At 43.5% G+C, this 21,174-nt stretch overlaps 1 protein-coding gene across 1 annotated transcript in view; it reads left to right on the top strand.

Moving 5' to 3' along the window:
* lrrc1 (leucine rich repeat containing 1) overlaps positions 1-21,174 on the top strand; it is a 133,417-nt gene that overhangs the window by 40,511 nt on the left and 71,732 nt on the right. The window contains exons 3-4 of the mRNA XM_073056722.1: positions 251-329; positions 9,812-9,901. Coding sequence (XP_072912823.1) covers positions 251-329; positions 9,812-9,901 — 169 coding nt within the window. The remainder of the gene's footprint in view (positions 1-250; positions 330-9,811; positions 9,902-21,174) is intronic.

The raw sequence follows: 21,174 nt of genomic DNA, 5'->3' as shown, positions 1-21,174 counted from the left end.
CATTGCTGGGGTGAGTGAAGTCGATTGGAAGAATAACTAGATTTATAGAGTTATGCAACACAGAAATGGCCCTTCAGTGCATCACATCCATTCTGCCCTCTTCCCATCCACACTAATCTCATTTGCCCACATTAGAATCATATCCTTCTCTCTCTTTCCTTTTCCCGTGTATCTAAATGTCTCTTAACCATAGTTATACAAAGCACTATTATCCATATATGTCTAATTGAATATATTTTTCTTTTTGCAGATATAATGGAAATTCCCGAAAGCATCTCATTTTGCAAATCATTGCAAGTAGCAGACTTTAGTGGCAATCCCTTAACCAGGTAAAAAGAACCACACTGTAGAATGAATCATTCATGTTTGTTGTGTGTTTAGTCTGAAATATTTCCTGAAAAATCAGTATTAAAGTCTTAAGTGCAATATTGTTGTCAGACTGAATAAATCATGCATTCGAATTTCTTTAGCCAGAGGATAGTGAATCTGTGAGATTCATTGCCACAGACAGCTGTGGAGGCCAAGTCATGTTTAAAGCAGAGGTTGATAGGTTCTTGATTAATCAGGCTGTCATAGTTGGAGAAGGCAGGAGAATGGGGTTGAGATGGATAATGTAGTGATGATGGAATGGTGGAGCAGACACCATGGGCTGAATGGCCTAATTCTGCTCCTATATCTTACTGTATTATTGAACGATCAGCATTTTGGGTATTAAGGACAGTGTTTGCAAGTTATTATGAAATAGCTCAACTGACAAGTGGTGATTCTTTAAAAAATATGTATTAGAACATAGAACACTATGACACAATACAGGCTCTTTCAGCTCACGATGTTGTGCTGGTTACTCTGAGGCCAATCTAATCCTTCCCTCCTACATAGCCCTCTATATTTCTATCATCCATATGCTTACCTAAAAGGTTTTTAAATGTCCCTAATGTATCTGCCTCTACCAGCACCCTGAGCAGAGTGTTCCACACACTCACTACTCCCTGTGTAATAAAAAAAAGCCTTCCTCTGAGATCTCCCCTATGCTTTCCTCCAATCAGATTAAAATTATGCCCCCAGTATTGGCCATTTCCACATTGGGAAAAGTCTATGGTTGTCAAAGTTTAAAGTACATTTATTATCCCAGCAAGCAGCCACATAACAAGAAACACAATAGAACACGTTACAAAACACAACACAGCAAAGACTGTCAAATACCCAATCTGCGAAAAAGAACAAATTGTGCAAATAATATAAAAAAAAACAAATAACACACAGAACATGAACTGTAGTCCCCAAAAGTGAGTCCATAGCCATGGCACCAGTTCAGCACTGAGGCGAGTAAAGCCAATGGCTGCAGACCACAGCTGCAGTTAGTTCAGTGCTGAAGCAGGTAAACCTTGTGGAGTCACGAGCTGAACACCATTTCATCATTCACCCTTGGAAATCACAGTCCATTCTTTCTGTGCCTCTCATCATCTTGTACACCTCTTCTCATCCTCCTCCACTCCAAAGAGAAAAGTCCTAGCTCACTCAGTCTATCCCAATTTAGGCTGAATGTCCTGTTTCGGTGCTGAATTTACTCTGACTTTACAATCACCCGTATTATATTGCTCCACATACATCTGGGAGTCCATGTGCAAGATTCCCTGAACGTTAACTTGCAGGCTGAGTTGGTGGTAAGGAAGGTAAATGCAATATTGTATCGGTGTGCTACACGCAGCGCTAAAATAACGACACGGAGTCGGTAAACTGCAGTTAAAGAAGATTTTATTCGAACTTCACAGCCTCGCTTTAAAGCCTCCCCGATCCCGCCCTCCCCGGGCGCGGATGCTGTAGGGGGCACGTACTCACAATCCCCCGCAGGCTTTTCCCTTTGTTGGTGAAGCAGACCTGGCGCCCTTTTGGGACTGGCCTTTGTGCCGGCACGCTGGCTATTTGTGAGCCGGTTCGAGTGCGCTTGGAAGTGGGTCGCCACATAACCCACCCCCCCAGAACCGGCGATACACCCCCCAATGTCCACAGTCTGGGTCGGACTCTGTTTGGGAGGTCGGCCTCTGCGCCGCAGTGCCGGAAACTCGACCGGTTGAGCCAAGTCCACATGGGCCGGTTTGAGTCGGTCCACCGTGAAAACCTCCTCTCTCCCCCCAACGTCCAGCACGAACGTGGACCCGTTGTTCCTGAGCACCGTAAACGGCCCCTCGTAGGGCCGTTGCAGCGGTGGCCGATGCCCGCCCCTTCGTACAAACACAAATTTACAGTTCTGCAGGTCTTTGGGTACGCAGGTCGGGTTCTGCCCATGCTGCGAAGTGGGTATGGGGGCCAGGTTGTCGAGCCTCTCGCGTAGTCTGCCCAGGACTGCTGCGGGTTCTGCCTCGTGCCCCCTTGGGGCTGGTATGAACTCCCCGGGGACAACCAGGGGTGCGCCGTACACCAACTCGGCCGACGAGGCATGCAGATCGTCTTTGGGCGCCGTGTGGAGGCCGAGTAGGACCCAGGGAAGCTCGTCCACCCAGTTAGCTCCTCTCAGGCGGGCCATGAGAGCCGACTTTAGGTGACGGTGGAAACGCTCCACCAGGCCGTTCGACTGTGGGTGGTAGGCAGTGGTGTGGTGCAGCTGTGTCTCCAAAAGGCTGGCCATAGCTGACCACAGGCTGGAGGTGAACTGGGCGCCTCTGTCGGAGGTAATGTGGGCCGGTACACCAAAGTGGGACACCCAGGTGGCGATCAGTGCCTGGGCGCAAGATTCAGAGGTGGTGTCGGTGAGCGGGATCGCCTCTGGCCATCTTGTGAACCGGTCCACGATAGTGAGGAGGTGCCGCGCTCCGTGCGACACTGGCAGGGGGCCCACGATATCCACATGAATGTGGTCGAAACGCCGGTGGGTGGGGTGGAACTGCTGCGGCAGAGCTTTGGTGTGCCGCTGCACCTTGGCCGTCTGGCAGTGCATGCCCATTCACTGACCTGCTTGCGGAGTCCGTGCCAAACGAACCTGCTGGAGACCATCCGGACGGTTGTCCTGATGGAGGGGTGCGCTAAGTTATGAATGGAGTCGAAAACGTGTCGCCGCCAAGGTGTCGGGATGACGGGACGGGGCTGGCCGGTGGCGACGTCACAGAGTAGGGTCCTCTCACCTGGGCCTACGGGGAGGTCCTGGAGCTGCAAACCGGAGACTGCGGTTCTGTAACTTGGGATCTCCTCGTCTGCCTGCTGCGCCTCCGCCAGCGCCTCAAAGTCTACCCCTTGGGAAAGGGCATGAATGTTAGGGCGAGAGAGTGCGTTGGCCACGACATTGTCCTTTCCCGAGACATGCCGGACATCCGTCGTGTATTCAGACATGTAGGACAGATGGCGCTGCTGGCGGGACGACCAGGGATCGGACACCTTCGTGAACGTAAAGGTTAAGCGGCTTGTGGTCCGTGAACGCGGTGAAGGGACTACCTTCTAAGAAGTACCTGAAATGCCGGATTGCCAGGTATAGCACCAACAGTTCCCGGTCGAAAGCACTGTATTTGAGCTCCGGTGGACGCAGGTGTTTGCTGAAAAATGCCAGGGGTTGCCAGTGACCTGCGATGAGTTGCTCCAGTACCCCACCGACTGCTGTGTTAGATGCGTCCACTGTGAGGGCGGTAGGGACGTCCATTCTAGGGTGCACTAGCATCGCGGCGTTTGCTAAGGCTTCTTTCGATTTAATGAAAGCGGCGGCGGACTCCTCGTCCCAGGTAACGTCCTTGCCCGGACCCGACATCAGGGTGAACAGGGGGCGCATGATTCGGGCAGCTGAAGGGAGGAAGCGGTGGTAGAAATTTACCATACCCACGAATTCCTGAAGGCCTTTGATTGTGGTGGGTCAGGGGAAATGGCGGACTGCGTCTACCTTAGCGGGCAGAGGGTTGCCCTGTCTATAGTAATCCTGTGGCCCAGGAAGTCGATGGTGTCGAGCCCGAACTGGCATTTGGCCGGGTTGATTGTTAGACCGTATTCACTCAGTCGGGCATAGAGTTGACGGAGGTGGGACACATGCTCCTGACGACTGCTGCTTGCTATGAGGATGTCGTCCAAATAGATGAAAGTGAAGTCCAGGTCGTGACCCACCGCGTCCATTAACCGCTGGAACGTCTGTGCGGCATTCTTCAGGCCGAGCGGCATGCGGAGGAACTCGAAAAGGCCGAACGGGGTAATGAGTGCCGTTTTGGGGACATCATCTGGATGCATCAGGATTTGATGGTATCCCTGGACGAGGTCTACCTTGGAGAAGATCCATGCGCCGTGCAGGTTTGCTGCAAAATCCTGAATGTGCGGCACAGGGTAGCGGTCCGGTGTTGTAGCCTCGTTCAGCCTGCGGTAGTCGCCGCATGGTCTCCAGCCCCCTGTCGCTTTGGGCACCATGTGCAGGGAGGAGGCCCATGGGCTGTCGGACCGCCGTATGATCCCCAATTCCTCCAACCTCTTGAACTCCTCCTTCACCAGTCGGAGCTTGTCCGGGGGAAGCCTTCGAGCACGGGTGTGGAGGGGTGGTCCCTGTGTCGGGATGTGGTGCTGTACGCCGTGTCTGGGCATGGCTGCCGTGAACTGCGGTGCCAGAACCGATGGGAAATCCGCCAGGACCCTGGTGAAGTTGTTGTCGGACAGCGTGATGGAGTCGAGGTGAGGGGCTGGCAACTGGGCTGCACCCAGGGAGAACGTCTGAAAAGTCTCGGCGTGGACCAGTCTCTGCCTCGGCAGGTCGACCAGCAGGCTGTGAGCCCGCAAAAAATCCGCACCCAGAAGCATTTGGGCTACGGTAGCCAGTGTGAAGTCCCATGTGAACCGGCTGGAGCCGAATTGTAGCTGCACCGTACGGGTGCCGTAGGTCCTTACTGTGCTGCCATTCACGGCCCTCGGGGGGGACCCGGTGCCCTGCTGCGGGTGTCGTAACTCGTCGGAGGTAAGACGCTGATCTCGGCACTGGTGTCGTCCAAAAATCGGCGTCCCGACCTCTTGTCCCACACATACAGGAGGCTATCCCGATGACTGCTGTAGGGGGCACGTACTCACAGTCCCCTGCGGGCTTTTCCCTTTGTTGGTGAAGCAGACCTGGCGCCTTTTGGGACTGGCCTTTGTGCCGGCGCGCTTGCTATTTGTGAGCCGGTTCGAGTGCGCTTGGAAGTGGGTCGCCACAATATTAGCATTCATTTTGAAGGTACTAGAACAGGGGTGGCCAACCTTTTACATTCCGTGCATCAGTTTTTTCATGCACGAGTTCAGATGTGCCATACAACTCTTGTACCCCCATTTAATTCTTGTAAAAATATGTTAATATAGACCTATTTAGCATTTTTACATGATATATTGATTTAATATAAAAACAAGATAAACATTACCTACCTTAATGAGACTTTTAACAAATATATTTTGTCTTCTTTTGATTTCTTCCTTTTTCTTAATTTAATATTCTTTGCATAACTCAGACCCAAGCACTAGCTTCAGTTTTCCTTCTATTCCAATCTGATGTTGTGTTTTATAGTGTCTATCAAGATCATGTCTTCTATTGCGTTAGAAAGTGTTTCCACAAACAATGCATAACGGTTTTCCTGACGGACCCACTATAAAATAAGAACTCATTTTCCCATTGTTCCTTGAATTCACGCTTACTATCACTTTCTGCTTATCCTTTGCTTATTTTCTTTTGCACTGTGATGGGTAACTGAACGTAAAAACAAGGCTTAATTTTCGAAAAGTACAAAACTGCAATTGTTCATAAAGGATGAACAAAGCATAACTCTGTAGTGCACGAATGTTAATTGTAAACTGACTGGCAGGTGCCTGGCGCCTCAGGATCAAACAAGTATTAAACGTGTATTGAACAGTCATGGAACGACTACAGAATAGAAGTTCTTCTTTCCTAGTTTGACTCATTGAACATTTTTAAAAATTGAAAACAGATTAATGTGAAAGAAGATAACATTCGCCAAAAGATGTGCACGAAATAATAAAATCGCTAAAAATAATTGCTAAGTTTTAGATTTATTCTCAGTAAAACCCATTTCTAGCTCTAAGCTACTTGAATTCCTGTTAGAGATTTTTTTTCTACAAATCAGTTTTTGGTTAATACTTTTTGCATGAGGAGGCTTACTTTTTTATTATCATCACTGGGGTGCAATGCACCACTTCTAATCAACCGATGCGTCGTTTTTGGCACATTTGCCATAGGTTGGCCATCTCAGGACTAGAATATAAAAGCAAGTATATAATTCTGAGACTTTATAAGGGATTGGTCAGACTGCACTTTGAACATTGTGAGCAATTTTAAGCTGTTATAAAGAAAGGATATGCTGGCATTGGAGAGGGTTCAGAAGTTGTTCACAAGAATGACCCTGGAAATGAAAGGGTTAATGTATGAGAAGTGTTTGGCTTGGAGCTTGTACTTGCTGTAGTTTAGAAGAATGAAGAGGGGATCTCACTGAAACCTATTGAATATTGAAAGGCATAGATAGAGTGGACACAGAAAGGTCATTTTCTATAGTGAGAGAGTCTAGGACCAGAGGACACAGCCTCAGAACAGAGGAACGTGCATTTTGAACAGAGATGAGGAAGAATTTCTTTAGCCAGAGTGTGCTGAATCTGTGGAATTCATTGCCACAGACAGCTGTGGAGGCCAAGACATTGGGTATATTTAAAGTGGTGCCTGATAGGTTATTGATTAGAAAGGGCCTCATGGTTACGGGGAGAAAGCAGGAGAGTGGGGTTAAGAAGAAGAATAAACTAGCCATGATGGAATGGTGGAGCAGACTCGATGGGTGAAATAGCCTAATTCTGCTCCAATGACTCTAGTGATCAATTTTGTTTCGCGTTCTGAGCAGTTTAACTCCATTGAGACCCTCTCAGGAGTATATATTCTCATGTGTCTTGTTGAAGATTTGTATGAGGGCTGTGATCTCATGCCTGTTATTGGATTGGGCTGTAGAATTGTTACTCTTGTAGCCTAGTTGCCATCAAGAGCATGTACACAGAAAGGTGCTGGAAAAGGGCTCATGGACTGTTTGTCCCACTCCCATCAAACTAAAACCCACTCCAGAACCATCAGATTCATAAACAATTACTTCCCCCAAGTAATAGAACTCCACCCATTAAACCACCCCTCCATATCTTCCATCACCACTACTTTATCATTTCCTATATGTCATTATATGTATAGACACTCCTGTGTCTAGTGTCACTTTAGGGACACATATTCTTTGTATATAAGCTATTATTATTATTATTATTATTATTATTGAGTTCATTTGTGTGCTGCATCGGATCTGGAGTAACAATTATTTTGTTCTCCTTTGCACTTGTGTACTGGAAATGAAATTAAACTATCTTGAATCTCTAGGACAGTGCAAAAGTCTTAGGCACATATATACCGTATAACTGGAGCCCAAGACATTTGCACAGTGCTCTATATTATGTCTTTCTAGTAATCAAATAACACTCAATACTACTGAGCTAATACAAAGCCAAGTACTCTTAGTTTGGTTTCCTAACCATCCTTCTTATTTTAACCAATATACATTACTGTTCAAAAGTCTTAGGGACCCGAGCTATAAATATGTGCTTAAGACTTCTGCACAGCACTGTAGTTAAAATTTCTTGTTTATATTTTTATATAATCATGGTATATATGTGATTGTTCAGTGAGTTATTCAGTGGTTGCAGTTGGCTGTAAGTTACTTGGTTTCATTGGCACATATCACATTACATAAATCTGACTGCTTAATTGGTTAATGGTTATCAGTTGGAATTTACCTCTATTGTTGGTCTGATATACAGTGCCTATAAAAAGTATTCACCCCCTTGTAAGTTTTCATGTTTACAACTTTGAATCACAATGGATTTGATTTGGCTTTTTTGACCCTGATCAACAGTAAAAGACTTTTGTGTCAAAGTGAAAACAGATCTTTGCAAAGTGATCTAAATTAATTACAAATATAAATCACAAAATAATTGATTGCCTAAGTGTTCAACCCTTTTAAAATGTAACACCAAATCATCATTGGTGCAGTCAATTGGTTTTAGAAGTCAAATAATTAGTTAAATGGAGATCACCTGTGTACAGTCACGGAGTTTCAATTGATTTTAGTAAAAATACACCTGTGTCTGGAAGGTCCAACTGCTGGTGAGTCAGTATCCTGGCAAAAACTACACCATGAAGAGAAAAATAATACTCCAAGCAACTCCACAAAAATGTTATTGAAAAGCACAAGTCAGGTGATGAATACAAGAAAATTTCTAAGTCACTGAATGTCCCTTGGAATACAGTTAAGACAACCATCAAGAAATGGAAAGAATATGACATAGCTGTAAATCTGCCAAGAGCTGGCCATCCTCAGAAACTGAGTGACTGTCCAAGAAAGGGGCTAGTGAGGGACCTATGACAACTCTGGAGGGGGTACAAGCTTCAGTGGCTGAGATGGGAGAGACTATGCGTACTTCACCAGTCACAGCTTTATGGGAGAGTGGGAAAGAAAAAGCCACTATTGGGGGAAAAAAGCTCACATAAAATTTCAGCTAGAGTTTGTCAGAAGGCATGTGGGAGTCTCTGGAGTCAGCTGGAAGAAGTTTCTATGTTCTGATAAAAACAAAATTGAACTTTTTGGCTATTAGACTAAACACTAAGTTTGGCGTAAGCCAAAAACTGCACATCATCAAAAACATACCATCCTGACTGTGAAGCATGGTGTAGGCTGTATCATGCTGTGGCAATACTTCATTGCAGCAGGCCCTGGAAGGCTTATGCAGGTAAAGGGTAAAATGAATGCAGCAAAATACAGGGAAATCCAGAAGGAAAATTTGATGCAGTCTGTTAGAGAACTGTGACTTGGGAGAAGATTTGCTTTCCAGCAGGACAATGACCCCAAGCATAAAGCTACACAGGAATGGCTTAAAAACAACAAAGTTAATGTTCTGGAGTGGCCAATCCCATTGTGAATTTGTGGCTGAACTTGAAAAGGGCTGTTCACTCACAATCTGCAGTTTTGTAAAGAAGAATGGGGAAAAATTGCAGTGTCCAGATGTATAGAGACCTATCCACACAGACTGTAATTGCTGCCAAAGGTGCATTTGCTAAACACTGACTTGAAGGGGGTGAGTAATTATGCAATCAATTATTTTACCTTACTGCCCTATTGTCTTGTTTATTATTTATTGTAATGCCTGCACTGTTTTGTGCACTTCATGCAGTCTTGGGTAGGTCTGTAGTCTTGTGTAGTTTTTTCTGTGTTGTTCTTTTACGTAGTTCAGTCTAGTTTTTGTACTGTTATGTAATACCATGAAAAACCGTTGTCATTTTTATTACGTACTGTACCAGCAGTTATGGTTGAAATGACAGTAAAAGTGACTTGACTTGATTTTGTGTTTTATATTTGTAATTAATTTAGATCTCTTTGTAGAGATCTGTTTTCACTTTGACGTGTCTTTTTCTGTTAATCGTGTCAAATAAATCAAAACTAAATCCACTGTGATTCAATGTTGTAAAACAATAAAGTAAGAAAACATGAAGGAGGGTGAATACTTTTTATAAGAACCATAAAAAGACCAGGCCTCTATTGTTTGCTTTCACCCCCCCCCCACCACTCTTTCCTGCTCTTCAGTTTGTCTGCCCCTCTCTTTTCTCTGCCTCTTGATATTCATCTTCTCTTCTATTCTTGCTCTTGTGACACTTATAAAAGTGATCATAAGCAAAAAAATTTATAAAATTTTTAAATTCCAAAGAACCTTTGGATTGCAAAGGCATTAGTCTCCAACACCATTAATAACTGATGTGCATTGTACATTATTGTGACTCTTGATGATTTGTTTCCAGGTTACCTGAAAGCTTTCCTGAACTGCGAAATTTGACGTGTCTCTCGCTGAATGACATCTCACTGCAGGTGCTGCCAGAGAATATTGGAAAGTAAGTTTAATTTCTTTGTCAGCAAGGTTAAAGCATAGAAACAGAATTAGGCCTTTCAGCCTATCGAGTTTGCTCTGTCGTTCCATCATGTTTGATTTAACCCCATTCTCCTGCATTCTCCCTGTAACCTTTGACACCTTCACTGATCAAGAACCTATCAACCTCCACTGATCCCAGCTAAAAATTTAAAAACTTAAACAAATATTTATTTATAACATTATGATTTATCTGATTTGCAAACAATGTAAATACTGAAGCTGTTAGCACTTACAGCATCTTTTTTTTTCAATTTAGAAAGTTTCTGAAGAAACAAATCAGTGGATGTGGTTGAGCATGTTACTAGATAGTTTTTAGAGAGTTTCAATAACGAGAAGGTTCCTTTTTGAATGTTGTTGTTCTGTGTAACTGACTCGCTTATGAAGATCAAAGATGTTGTAACTTGGCAATCACAAGTTAAAGGGGAGCACTCTGACAAGCATCGGAGCACCTGAGTCATCAAGGTATGGAAAGCTGTGGACCAAGTGCTGGTAAATGGTGTTGCTGTGGATTGGTACTCGCTGGTTGACGTGGACCTGCTGGATCAAAGGGCCTCTTTCTATTCTGTATAATTTAGTGATGTGCTCATCTGCAGCTTCACTTGCACACAATGAGGAACTTCTGCAGGCTTGTTCTTGCAGAAATGTGGGTCCAAGACAGCATGCATCCACCATCAATCTACCGGCCATGACACTCGGGGACTTGGGATATATTATTATCAACTTTAATATTCTTTGTAACTATGTTTTTATATGTGCTATATGTGACTGTTGATTCTGTCTCTTGCATCTTGGCCTCAGAGCAATGTGTTTTGTTTGACTGTATTCATGTGTATGGTTGAATGACAGTTAAACTTGAACTATGAAGACCGGATAAATAGTTGGGAGGTGGGAAAGCAGCAGGAAGGCAGTTAGACTGCAGGATTATTACACTTAAGTACAGCCTCAAAGATGTCCCTTTAGAAAACAGATGAGGAGAACTTCAATGGCCAGAAGGGGTGAATTAATTCATTGCCAGAGATTGTTGTTGAGGCGTAGAGGCCAAATCATTGGCTATTTAAAGTGGTGATTGAAAGAGTGGCAAGATACAGTAGAGTGCCTGGCCTTTTCTTTCGCACAAATACTGTGGCTGCACAGGTTTGGACATGGCCGGATTCGAACTCAGGACCCTCCACCTCAAAGGCCAGTGCTGATGCCACTATATCACCAGCTGGCCCAGAACAGATATAAGGAACAATTTACTTTGCCTGAGGGTGGTGAATCTGTGAAGTTCAATGTCACAGATGGCTGTGGAGGCCAAGTCATTGAATACACTTAAAGTAGGTTTCAATTTCTTCAAAACTCCAGCGAGTACAGGCCCAGAGCTATCAAATGCTCCTCATATGTTAACCCGTTCATTCCCGGGATCATACTCATCAATCTCATTTGGATCCTCTCCAATGCCAACACATCCTTTCTTAGTTAACAGACCCAAAACTGCTCAGATTTCTCCAAATGTGGTCTGACCAATGCCTAGTATCTGTATGTTCTAATATTCATTTGGTCAGGCAGCATCTGTGGAGAGAGGAAGAACATGAATTTTATGTTAATTATGTTCTGTCAGAACCAGCTCCTCTTGAAAGATCAGCAAACTTATCCTATGCATATGGTGAACAGCTTCCACTAATCACTCCTTTTTGAATTTAAGAACTAAGTGATGATGCAGATTGTTTAGTGCTACATGTATTCTCATTGCTACCATCAAGGAGGCAGTACAGAAAACTGAAGGCACACACTTAATGTTTTAAAAGCAACTTCTTATCCTCTGTGATTAGATTTCTGAATGGGCAATGAACCCATGTACACTAATTCATTTTTAATATGTATTATTGTAATTTACATTTTTTATTATCTATGGTAAAGTGCGGCTGCCATGTAACAGCATATGCTAGTGATATTAAGCCTGATTTTGATTCTGATTACTATTACTTCCTTATCACTACATGTTCAATGTGTTGGATTTGTAGTAACCACTAGACTTCCTTATAGGGTGCAGTGTGTTGTGGGGCAGCTAATTCAACCTTGGCCTTCAGTGATCAGGGTTCAATCGTGACCACCCCTCCTCTCCAGCACTGTCTATGTGGAGTTTGCATGTTTTCCCTCTGTTTTCCCTCAGATGCTCCCACATACAAAAGTCATCAGAATTAGTTTTATTGTCATGGACCTATGTTGGGAAATTTGTTGTTTAGTGGCAACAGCACAGAGCAATACATTAAAAAACCATGAATTACAATAAGTAAAATATCAAAAAAATTTAAGTAATGCTGAAACAGAGAGGTAGTGTGTATTATCAGAAATATGATGGCAGAGGGGAAGAACTGTACATAAAATGTTGAGTGTGTGTTTACAGGCTCCTGTACCTCCTCTCTGATTGTAGCAATGAGAGGAGAGCATGTCCTATGTGGTGGGAGTCCTTGTGGATGGACATATGGTTTGGTAGCTTAATTACCCACTGTAGATGGCCCCTAGTGTGTAGTGAGTGGTAAAATGCAGAGGCAGGGTGTGTGAAGTGGTGGGGCTGAGCTGATAGGAAAATAATGATGTTATTGTAAATGGGAGTTTGATGTTTGAAATGGACAGTGGACAGCATATCTTGTTTCTGTGCACTGTGTATGAACCTTTGCTAATTTTCAATATGGTTATTGTTTGACATTTATAAGGTAGAAAAATCTATTGAAGCATTATATGGAGTATACGAAAGGAGTCAAATGAATAAACACGAGGAAATCTGCAGATGCTGGAAATTTGAACAACACACACAAAATGCTGGTGGAACACAGCAGGCCAGGCAGCATCTATAGGGAGAAGCGCTGTTGACGTTTCGGGCCGGGACCCACACATCTACCCTCACCCCATCTGCCCACCAACCCACTCGGGATAGGGTTCCCCTTGTCTTCACCTACCACCCCACCAGCCTCCAGGTCCAACATATATTCTCCGTAACTTCCGCCACCTCCAATGGGATCCCACTACCAAGCGCATCTTTCCCTCCCCATCTCTTTCTGCTTTCCGCAGGGATCGCTCCCTACGTGACTCCCTTGTCCACTCATCCCCCCCCATCCCTTCCCACCGATCTCCCTCCTGGCACTTATCCTTGTAAACAGAACAAGTGCTACACCTGCCCTTCCACTTCCTCCATCACCACCATTCAGGGACCCAGACAGTCCTTCCAGGTGAGGCGACACTTCACCTGTGAGTCGGTTGGTGTGGTATACTGCGTCCGGTGCTCCCGGTGTGGCCTTTTATATATTGGTGAGACCCGACACAGACTGGGAAACCGTTTCGCTGAACACCTACTCTCAGTCCGCCAGAGAAAGCAGGAGCTCCCAGTGGACACACATTTTAATTCCACATCCCATTCCCGTTCTGATATGTCTATCCATGGCCTCTGCTGTCAAGATGAAGCCACACTCAGGTTGGAGGAACAACACCTTATATACCAGCTGGATAGCCTCCAACCTGATGGCATAAACATTGACTTCTCTAACTTCCGTTAATGCCCCTCCTCCCCTTCTTACCCCATTCCTGACATATTTAGTTGTTCGTTTTTTTTTCTCTCTCTGCCCATCACTCTGCTTGTTCTCCATCTCCCTCTGGTGCTCCCCTCCCCCTTTCTTTCTCCCTCGGCCTCCTGTCCCATGATCCTTTCCCTTCTCCAGCTCTGTATCACTTTTGCCAATCACCTTTCCGGCTCTTAGCTTCATCCCACCCCCTCCGGTCTTCTCCTATCATTTCGCATTTCCCACTCCCCCTCCTACTTTCAAATCTCTTAGTATCTTTCCTTTCAGTTAGTCCTGACAAAGGGTCTCGGCCTGAAACTTAACAGCGCTTCTCCCTATAGATGCTGCCTGGCCTGCTGTGTTCCACCAGCATTTTGTGTGTGGAGTCAAATGAGTATTTATTTAGAGACATGGTGCAAAATAGGCCCTTTAAGCCATGCTGCCAGTAACCTACAGATTTAACCCCAGCCTAATCATGGGACAATTTACAATGACCAGTTAATCTACTAACTGGTGCGTCTTTGGACTGCAGGAAGAAACCGGACCACCCGGTGGAAACCCTTGCATTCATGGGGAGGATGTACTGACTCCTTACAGATGAGGGTACCTTGTGTAATTGAAAACAGTAAGGAATTGAGCTGCAAATCATATGCACAAAGTGATTCTGCAGATACTGGAAATCCAGAGCAACACCCACAAAGTGCTGGAGGAACCCAGCAGGTCAGGCAGCATCTGTGGAGGGGATTAAACTGTCAACATTTTGGGCCGAGACCTTCTTCAGGACTGGAAAAGAAGGGGGAAGATGTCAGAAAGATTTGATGAAGGGTCTCAGCCTGAAATGTTGACTGTTTAATCCCTTCAATAGATGCTGCCTGACCTGCTGAGTTCCTCCAGGGGAAAGAGCTGTCTCTGAACCCATTATTTTATCATCCTTCGGCAGGACTCAACACACACAAAACGCTGGAGGAACTCAGCAGGCCAGGCTGCATGTAGGACACCTGCCAAAGGCTTTCAGCCTGAAACGTCGACTGTAACCTTTTCCATAGATGCTGCCTGGCCTGCTGAGTTCCTCCAGCATTTTGTGTGTGTTGCTCGGATTTCCAGCAACTGTAGATTTTCTCTTGTTTGTTACTTTAACATCCGATTGCTTGCATAGGCATGCATGCTGTGACATTTGACACTGCATAATTTTAATGCATTTTTCAGGAGGAATATTAAATTAATCTTGAAAGAATTTAACTGCTTTAGTAACTGATCCCAGGACACTGGTATAAACCTGTTCTAAAAATGGACAGTGATAGAGGTAGTCAGCAGGTGTTAAAGATTAAGATTTGCTTATTTATGGCATGTACATTGAAATATACAGTGAAATAAAAACAGTTATCTATGAATGTATCCTCACAAAATCATTCCAACCTGAACCCCCAGATGAACCAAGAGATTCACAATGTCCTGAGGGCCAAATCAGTGGAGTTCAGGTTTGGTGACCAAGTGGGAGAGAAAAGCTCTAGGTGGGACTTCTGGAAAGCCATCTCACATGCAAAGTGGCAATTCCGGACTAAACTCGAGTCATTGTGGCAGGGCTTGAATGCAGTCACTTCTTACAAAGTGAAATCAAGCGATACAGATACAAGGTTTCACTCCCAGATGAGCCCAGTGCCTTTTATACTCTTCTATGCTTTGACTGTCAGAAAGCATGGGTGAAGTCCTCCCCACCGTTGAGCATATCTACAATGAGTGCTGACACAGGAAAGTAGTATCCATCAAGGACCTCCACCCACCAACCAGGCCATGCTCTCTTTTAGCTGCTGTCATCAGGAAGAGGTACAGGAAGGACATGCACCACCAGGTTCAGGAACAGTTATTATCCCTCAACTATCAGGCTCTTGAACCACAGGAAATAATTTCACTCAACTTCACTTGCCTCAACATTGAAATGTTCTTACAATCTTTGGGCTCACTGTCAAAGACACTCTATCTCATGTTTTTGATAATTATTTCTTATTGATTGTTATTACTTTGTATTTCTTTTTGCATTTGCACAGTTTATTGTCTTTTGTGCATTAGTTATTTGTCCATCTTGTTATGTGAGGTCTTTCATTGATTCTGTTGAGTTTTTCTTATGTTTTTGTTATGTTTGTACTGACCGAAATAAAGTTTCATTCATTCTTATTTACTGTAAATGCCCACAAGAAAATTAATCTCGGGGTTGTATATGGTGACAAATGTACCGGTACTTTGATAATAAATTTACTTAGAACTTTGAAACACAGCACTTTGCATCAATGACTAATGCAGTCTGAGGGTTGTTCTTGGGGCAGATGGATGATAGAAAATGGAGGACTATGTAGGGGGAAGGATTGGATTGATCGTATTGTAGGTTAAAGGGTTAGCGCAACATTGTGGGCTGCAGGGAGAGAGAGAGTCCAGACAAATCCATGAGGATCCCACTTTCCTGAAACAATGTTTTAGTCTTGTTCAACACAAAGATAACAATAAACTGCAGTTTCAATTGCTATAGTCACCTACTTAACTTCAACATTTGGAATATCGTCGGGTAAATTTACAGTATTACATATTTTCAGTAGCAGCACATCCCAACTGGCAGAATCTCTTTGAATATTCACTACTTGTGTCTTTTCAATAAGCCTCTGAGTACAAAATGCATACACCCAAAATGTGCTCCTTTTGTTACTGCGTTGAGGGATAGCTGGTGAATATACAACTAACCTGAAGGTTAAATGACAAACAGATGAGTCTGCCCTGTACTCTGCATTAAGGGGCAGGGATACACCTTTAACAGTGTGCCAATAGTAGGAGCATTCATTATTGCCTTCCCCTTTGTAGTTGCACTGGGACAGAATCAGAATGTCCCACACCCAGTGACTGGTTTCACTAGCCACAAAGTATCAGTTCAAGTGAAATTGCATACAGGTTTTATTTCCTGAAGACTGGTTCTCATTTAGTTCATCTATAATTATGCTATCCAAAATGTCAACACTCCAGAATAATCCCTAACACAGTGCATTTACTGACTTCACCATCCAAATGGGATTATGGAGAATCCTTCTTGGAACTCTTCTCGGTCCCCTCTGAACTGCTCTCATGAGCCTCCTTTGCTCTGATGATCATAACTACACACTCTATTCTCTAACAATTCTCCTAGCCTCTCTGCGTTCCCCTTCTGTCTCTTGGTAGCTTGGATACCGGGGCCAGGATTTGCTTAGAGGAAGCATAGAACATTGAACAGTAGAGATATGAGCAGAAGTAGGTCATTTGGCCCATTGAGCCTGCTCCACCATTCCATCATGGCTTATTATTAGCCCTTTCAACCCCATTCTCCTGCCTTCTCCCCACACCCTTTGATGCCCTTACTAATCAAGAACCTATCAACTTCTGCTTTAACCGTACCTAATGACTCTGCCTCGAAAGCCATGTGTGGTAATGAATTCCACAGGTTCACCACCTTCTGGCTAAAGAAATTCTCCCTCATTTCTGTTCTAAAGAGACGCTGTTCTATTTTGAGTCTGTGCCCCTGGTCCTAGACTCCCCCATAGGCCCTATGGCCTGCATTGTCGTGTCAACCGATATACTGCTTCTCCATGATGAATCTAACCCTTCCGTCCTACACAGGACATAACCCTCCATTTTCTTTTATCCATGTGCCAGTCTAAGAATCTCTGAAATGACCCTATTGCATTTTTGTTTACCACAACTGCTGCCAATCCATTCCACACACATATGTGTATAAAGCCTACCTCTGACCCGGAATAAGAGAAAGAGCACCTCTGGTGAGTTGAGTGAATCGTGGCAACTAGAGCTAAAGGGAGATTGAGAATCAGCACTTGGGTGACATGGCAGCATAGCAGTTAGCATAACGTTTTACAGTGCCAGTGATCAGGGTTCAATTCCCACTGTGCTCTCTAAGGAGTTTGTAAGTTTTCCCCATGACCACATGGATTCCCTCCAGGTGCTTTGGTTTTCTCCCACATTCCAAGGATGTACGGGTTGAGGTTAGCAAGTTGTGACCATGTTACGTTGGTATCGGAAGCGTGGAGACTCTTGTAGCCTGCTCCCAGCACCTCCTCAGACTGTGCTGTTTGTTGACACAAAGGGTGCATTTCAATATATGTTTTGATGTTTCGAAGTACATGTAACAAATAAAGAGAATCCTTTTGTCTGTCTAAAAATTGTTTAGCCAGATATTGAACCAGACTGACTACTGAACAATCAATGTGATTATCACATTGGTAATGTAAAGGACGAGAATCCTCCAATGGAATGAACATAAAATATGTTGGAATTTGTAGACCTGATGGTGACTTAGAAAGTCCTTTCTGGTATGACAGATCATCATAAGATTAGAATAAAGAAGTTTTTGAATTTTACTCAATCAATAGTCAAAGTAAATCAAGGTAGAATTCATTATCATAGTATGTATATGTTTTCATGTGCTACCATGAGATTCATTTTCTTGCAGGCACTTATAGGAAAATAAATGCTGAAAAAGTATACATAAAGACTGACTAACAATATGCAAAAGGAGTCAAATTGAGTAAATAAAAAAATATACTGAGACCACGAGCTGTAGAGTCCTTGAAAATGAGTCCATAGATTGTGGAATCAGTTCAGAGTTGAGGCAAGTGAAATTATCCACACCTATTCAGGAGGCTGTCAGTGTGGGACCTAAGGCTCCTGTATCTTCTGCCTGATGATGGTAGTAGCGAGGACAGAGTATGGCTTGGATGGTGGGGGTCCTTAATAATGGATGCTGCTTTCTTGTAGCAGTGCTCAATGGTGGGGAGGGCTTTTTCTATGATGGATTGGGCTCTATCCACCACTTTCTGTAGACATTTGGGTTCCTAGGCTTTGGTGTTTCCAATCGGAGGAAGCTTCTATCCTCTTCTCTTTTTCAGTTCCCCATTGACATAATAACATCCCTTTTTTTTTGTAAGTGGTTATGAAATTTTCACTTTCATGGATTTACCCAAGGATTCATCAGCACTGCTCACCACGCTTTGAAGAAATTAGTAGCACCATGTTTTGTTTACTGAGAGTGTAATTTTATCCTCATTTTCCTCCCTCTTTCTTTTCTGCTCTATTTTCATATGTCTGTATTATACACTAACTTTTGACAATCTCATCTTTCTATTGTTACTGAGACTAATCCAAATGTGTGACATTGGCCATTTATCACCGCGTTCTCCCTCCCTTCTATTTGTGACATTTGCTGAGAGCGTTGTAGACGAAGGGCCCAAAGCATTGTTGAGGATCCCTACCACCATCCCACCATCTCTTTTATCCCCGACTGCCAGGAAGGAGGCACAAGAGCATCAGGTTTAGCACTGCCAGACTGGGTAACGGCTTCTTCCCTCGGGCTGTGAGAGTAATGAATACCCTACCACCACCAAGGTCTCTCACTGTGACAGCAAGCTGTTTACTGTTTACCTGTGCTCTGCTCTATATGCATTTTTGAATTATATTTAATTAACTACTTGTGGTAATATTTTGTTATGTGTTGTGTGTGATACATGTTTTTTGGGTGCACAAGGGTCTGGAGGAACATTGTTTAATTTGGTTGTATATATGTACAATCAGATGACAATAAACTTGAATGAGTTTATGTATGTGTAACAAGGTATACATCCCAATATTTGCTTCTATACATTCAAGTCAAAGTCAAGTTTATTATCGTATGCACACGTACACGTATGCACAGCTGCATGAAAAACCTACTTGCAGCAAAATCACAGGCACTTGGAATCAGGCAAACAGCATTCATAAGAAAAAGCACAATTGTTACAAGAAGGAATGTAATTAGAACAAAAAAATTCTCCATTTGAATGCAAAGTGGTCATTGTGTTGCTATACTGAGGTAGTGATTAGGGTTGTGGAGGTTGGTTCAGGAAATGAATGGTTGAAGGGAAGTACAGTAGCTGACCTTCAACCTGGTGCTGTGGGACTTCAGGCTTCTGTACTTCCTGCCTGATGGTAGCTGTGAGAAGGTGACATGGCTTGAATGGTGGAGATCTAATCTAAATATTACCGATGTTAGGGAGAGATGTATTGGGCTGAGCCTAGTACTCTCTGCAGCTTCCTACATTCCTGCACATTTGAATTGCTGTACTGTATTAGATGATGAAGGAACATATGTTAATTTAAGTTTCTGTTAACTTCTGCATGTCCTTGTCTTGTACTGTACAGTGTATTTATGTCCATGACAAGAATAAACTTGACCACTGGAAACTTGAAGCCAAATCAAAGGTACTCATCTGATTGGGTTGCATGGTAGCATAGCATGATAGCTTGCATAAAACTAGTACAGCACCAGCGACCTTTCGTTTAGTTTCAATGGTGTCTGTAAGAAGTTTGTATGTTCTCCTGTATATGCAAACGTTTCTACCAGGTGCTCTAGTTTCCTCCCACATTCCAAAGATGTATGTGTGAGTAGATTAATTGGCCTCATGGTTGTATTGGTTGGCATGGGCTCATTGTGCTGGTTGGGCCTGTTACTGCGCTGTATCTCTAAATAAAATAAATACAAGCAGTACACTCAACATTCTGGCCCTTGATCATCCTCACCACTCCTTTTACCAGTCTTGAATATCTACTTGCTAGGGAAGATGTTTGACTTCCCATTGTGTTTGTAGTTTCCCTTAGAACCATATGACCACAGAACATTACAGTAATTGCTGTACTTTTCTCACGAGTACGCACATCTGTACTCAGGTCATTCTACCGACGTGCAGTAGACAGCATTCTAACATGCCGCATCATTGAATGATATGGAAACTGCACTGCGAAGAGCAGAAGCCTCTATGTGGGGAGTCAAACTGCCCAATGCATCACCAGCACCAGCATACCTGCCATCAAGGACCTGTATACAGAAATGTTACAGAAAAGAGCCAGTAGCATCATGAAGGATCCCATTCACCGTGCTCATGGACTGTTTGACCCACTCCCATCAGGAAGGACATTATGTAGCATTCACACCAGGACCACAAGACTCAATGGCAGTTACTTTCCCCAAGTAGTAAGGCTGATCAACCCCTCCACCCAGTTACCCACCCCTCCACTTCTTTATTGTTTCCTATCAGTCACCTTATGTACAGACACTTCAGTGCCTAGCGTTACTTTGTGGACATACAATCAATGTATATAAGCTATCTTATGTATTTATATTTATTGTTTTTTTGTTTTATTATTATGTTCTTTATTTTATTGTGTTCTGTTTTTGTGCTGCATCAAATCCAGAGTAACAATTATTTAACTCTCCTTTACACTTGTGCACTGGAAATTACATTAAACTATCTTGAATCTTGAATTCTCTTTCCTCCTGACTTAGATTTCTTTTGCATTTCCTCTCAACCTGATATTATATGAGCTATTCATCTGCCTGACCTATCAAATTTCAAAGTTCATCCTGTACTACCTTGAGATTTATTTTCCTGCAGATATTTACAGGAAAATAAAACAATGCACTAGAATTTATGAAAAATCATGCATGAACAAAGGCTGATAGGCAACCATTGTGCAAAAGAAGACAAATTGTGCTAACAAAGAAATACACAAATAAATAATACTGAGAACACGAGTTGTCGAGTCCTTGAAAAGAGAGGTTTTATGTTGTGGAATCAGTTCAGAGTTGAGATCTCCAACTTAGTTTCTCCTTTCTTTAGAAATGCCACTAATCTGTACC

The sequence above is a fragment of the Hemitrygon akajei genome, chromosome 9 (assembly GCF_048418815.1).
Source record: "Hemitrygon akajei chromosome 9, sHemAka1.3, whole genome shotgun sequence".
Lineage (NCBI taxonomy): Eukaryota > Metazoa > Chordata > Chondrichthyes > Myliobatiformes > Dasyatidae > Hemitrygon > Hemitrygon akajei.
This window is presented reverse-complemented; position numbering and strand designations above follow the sequence as displayed.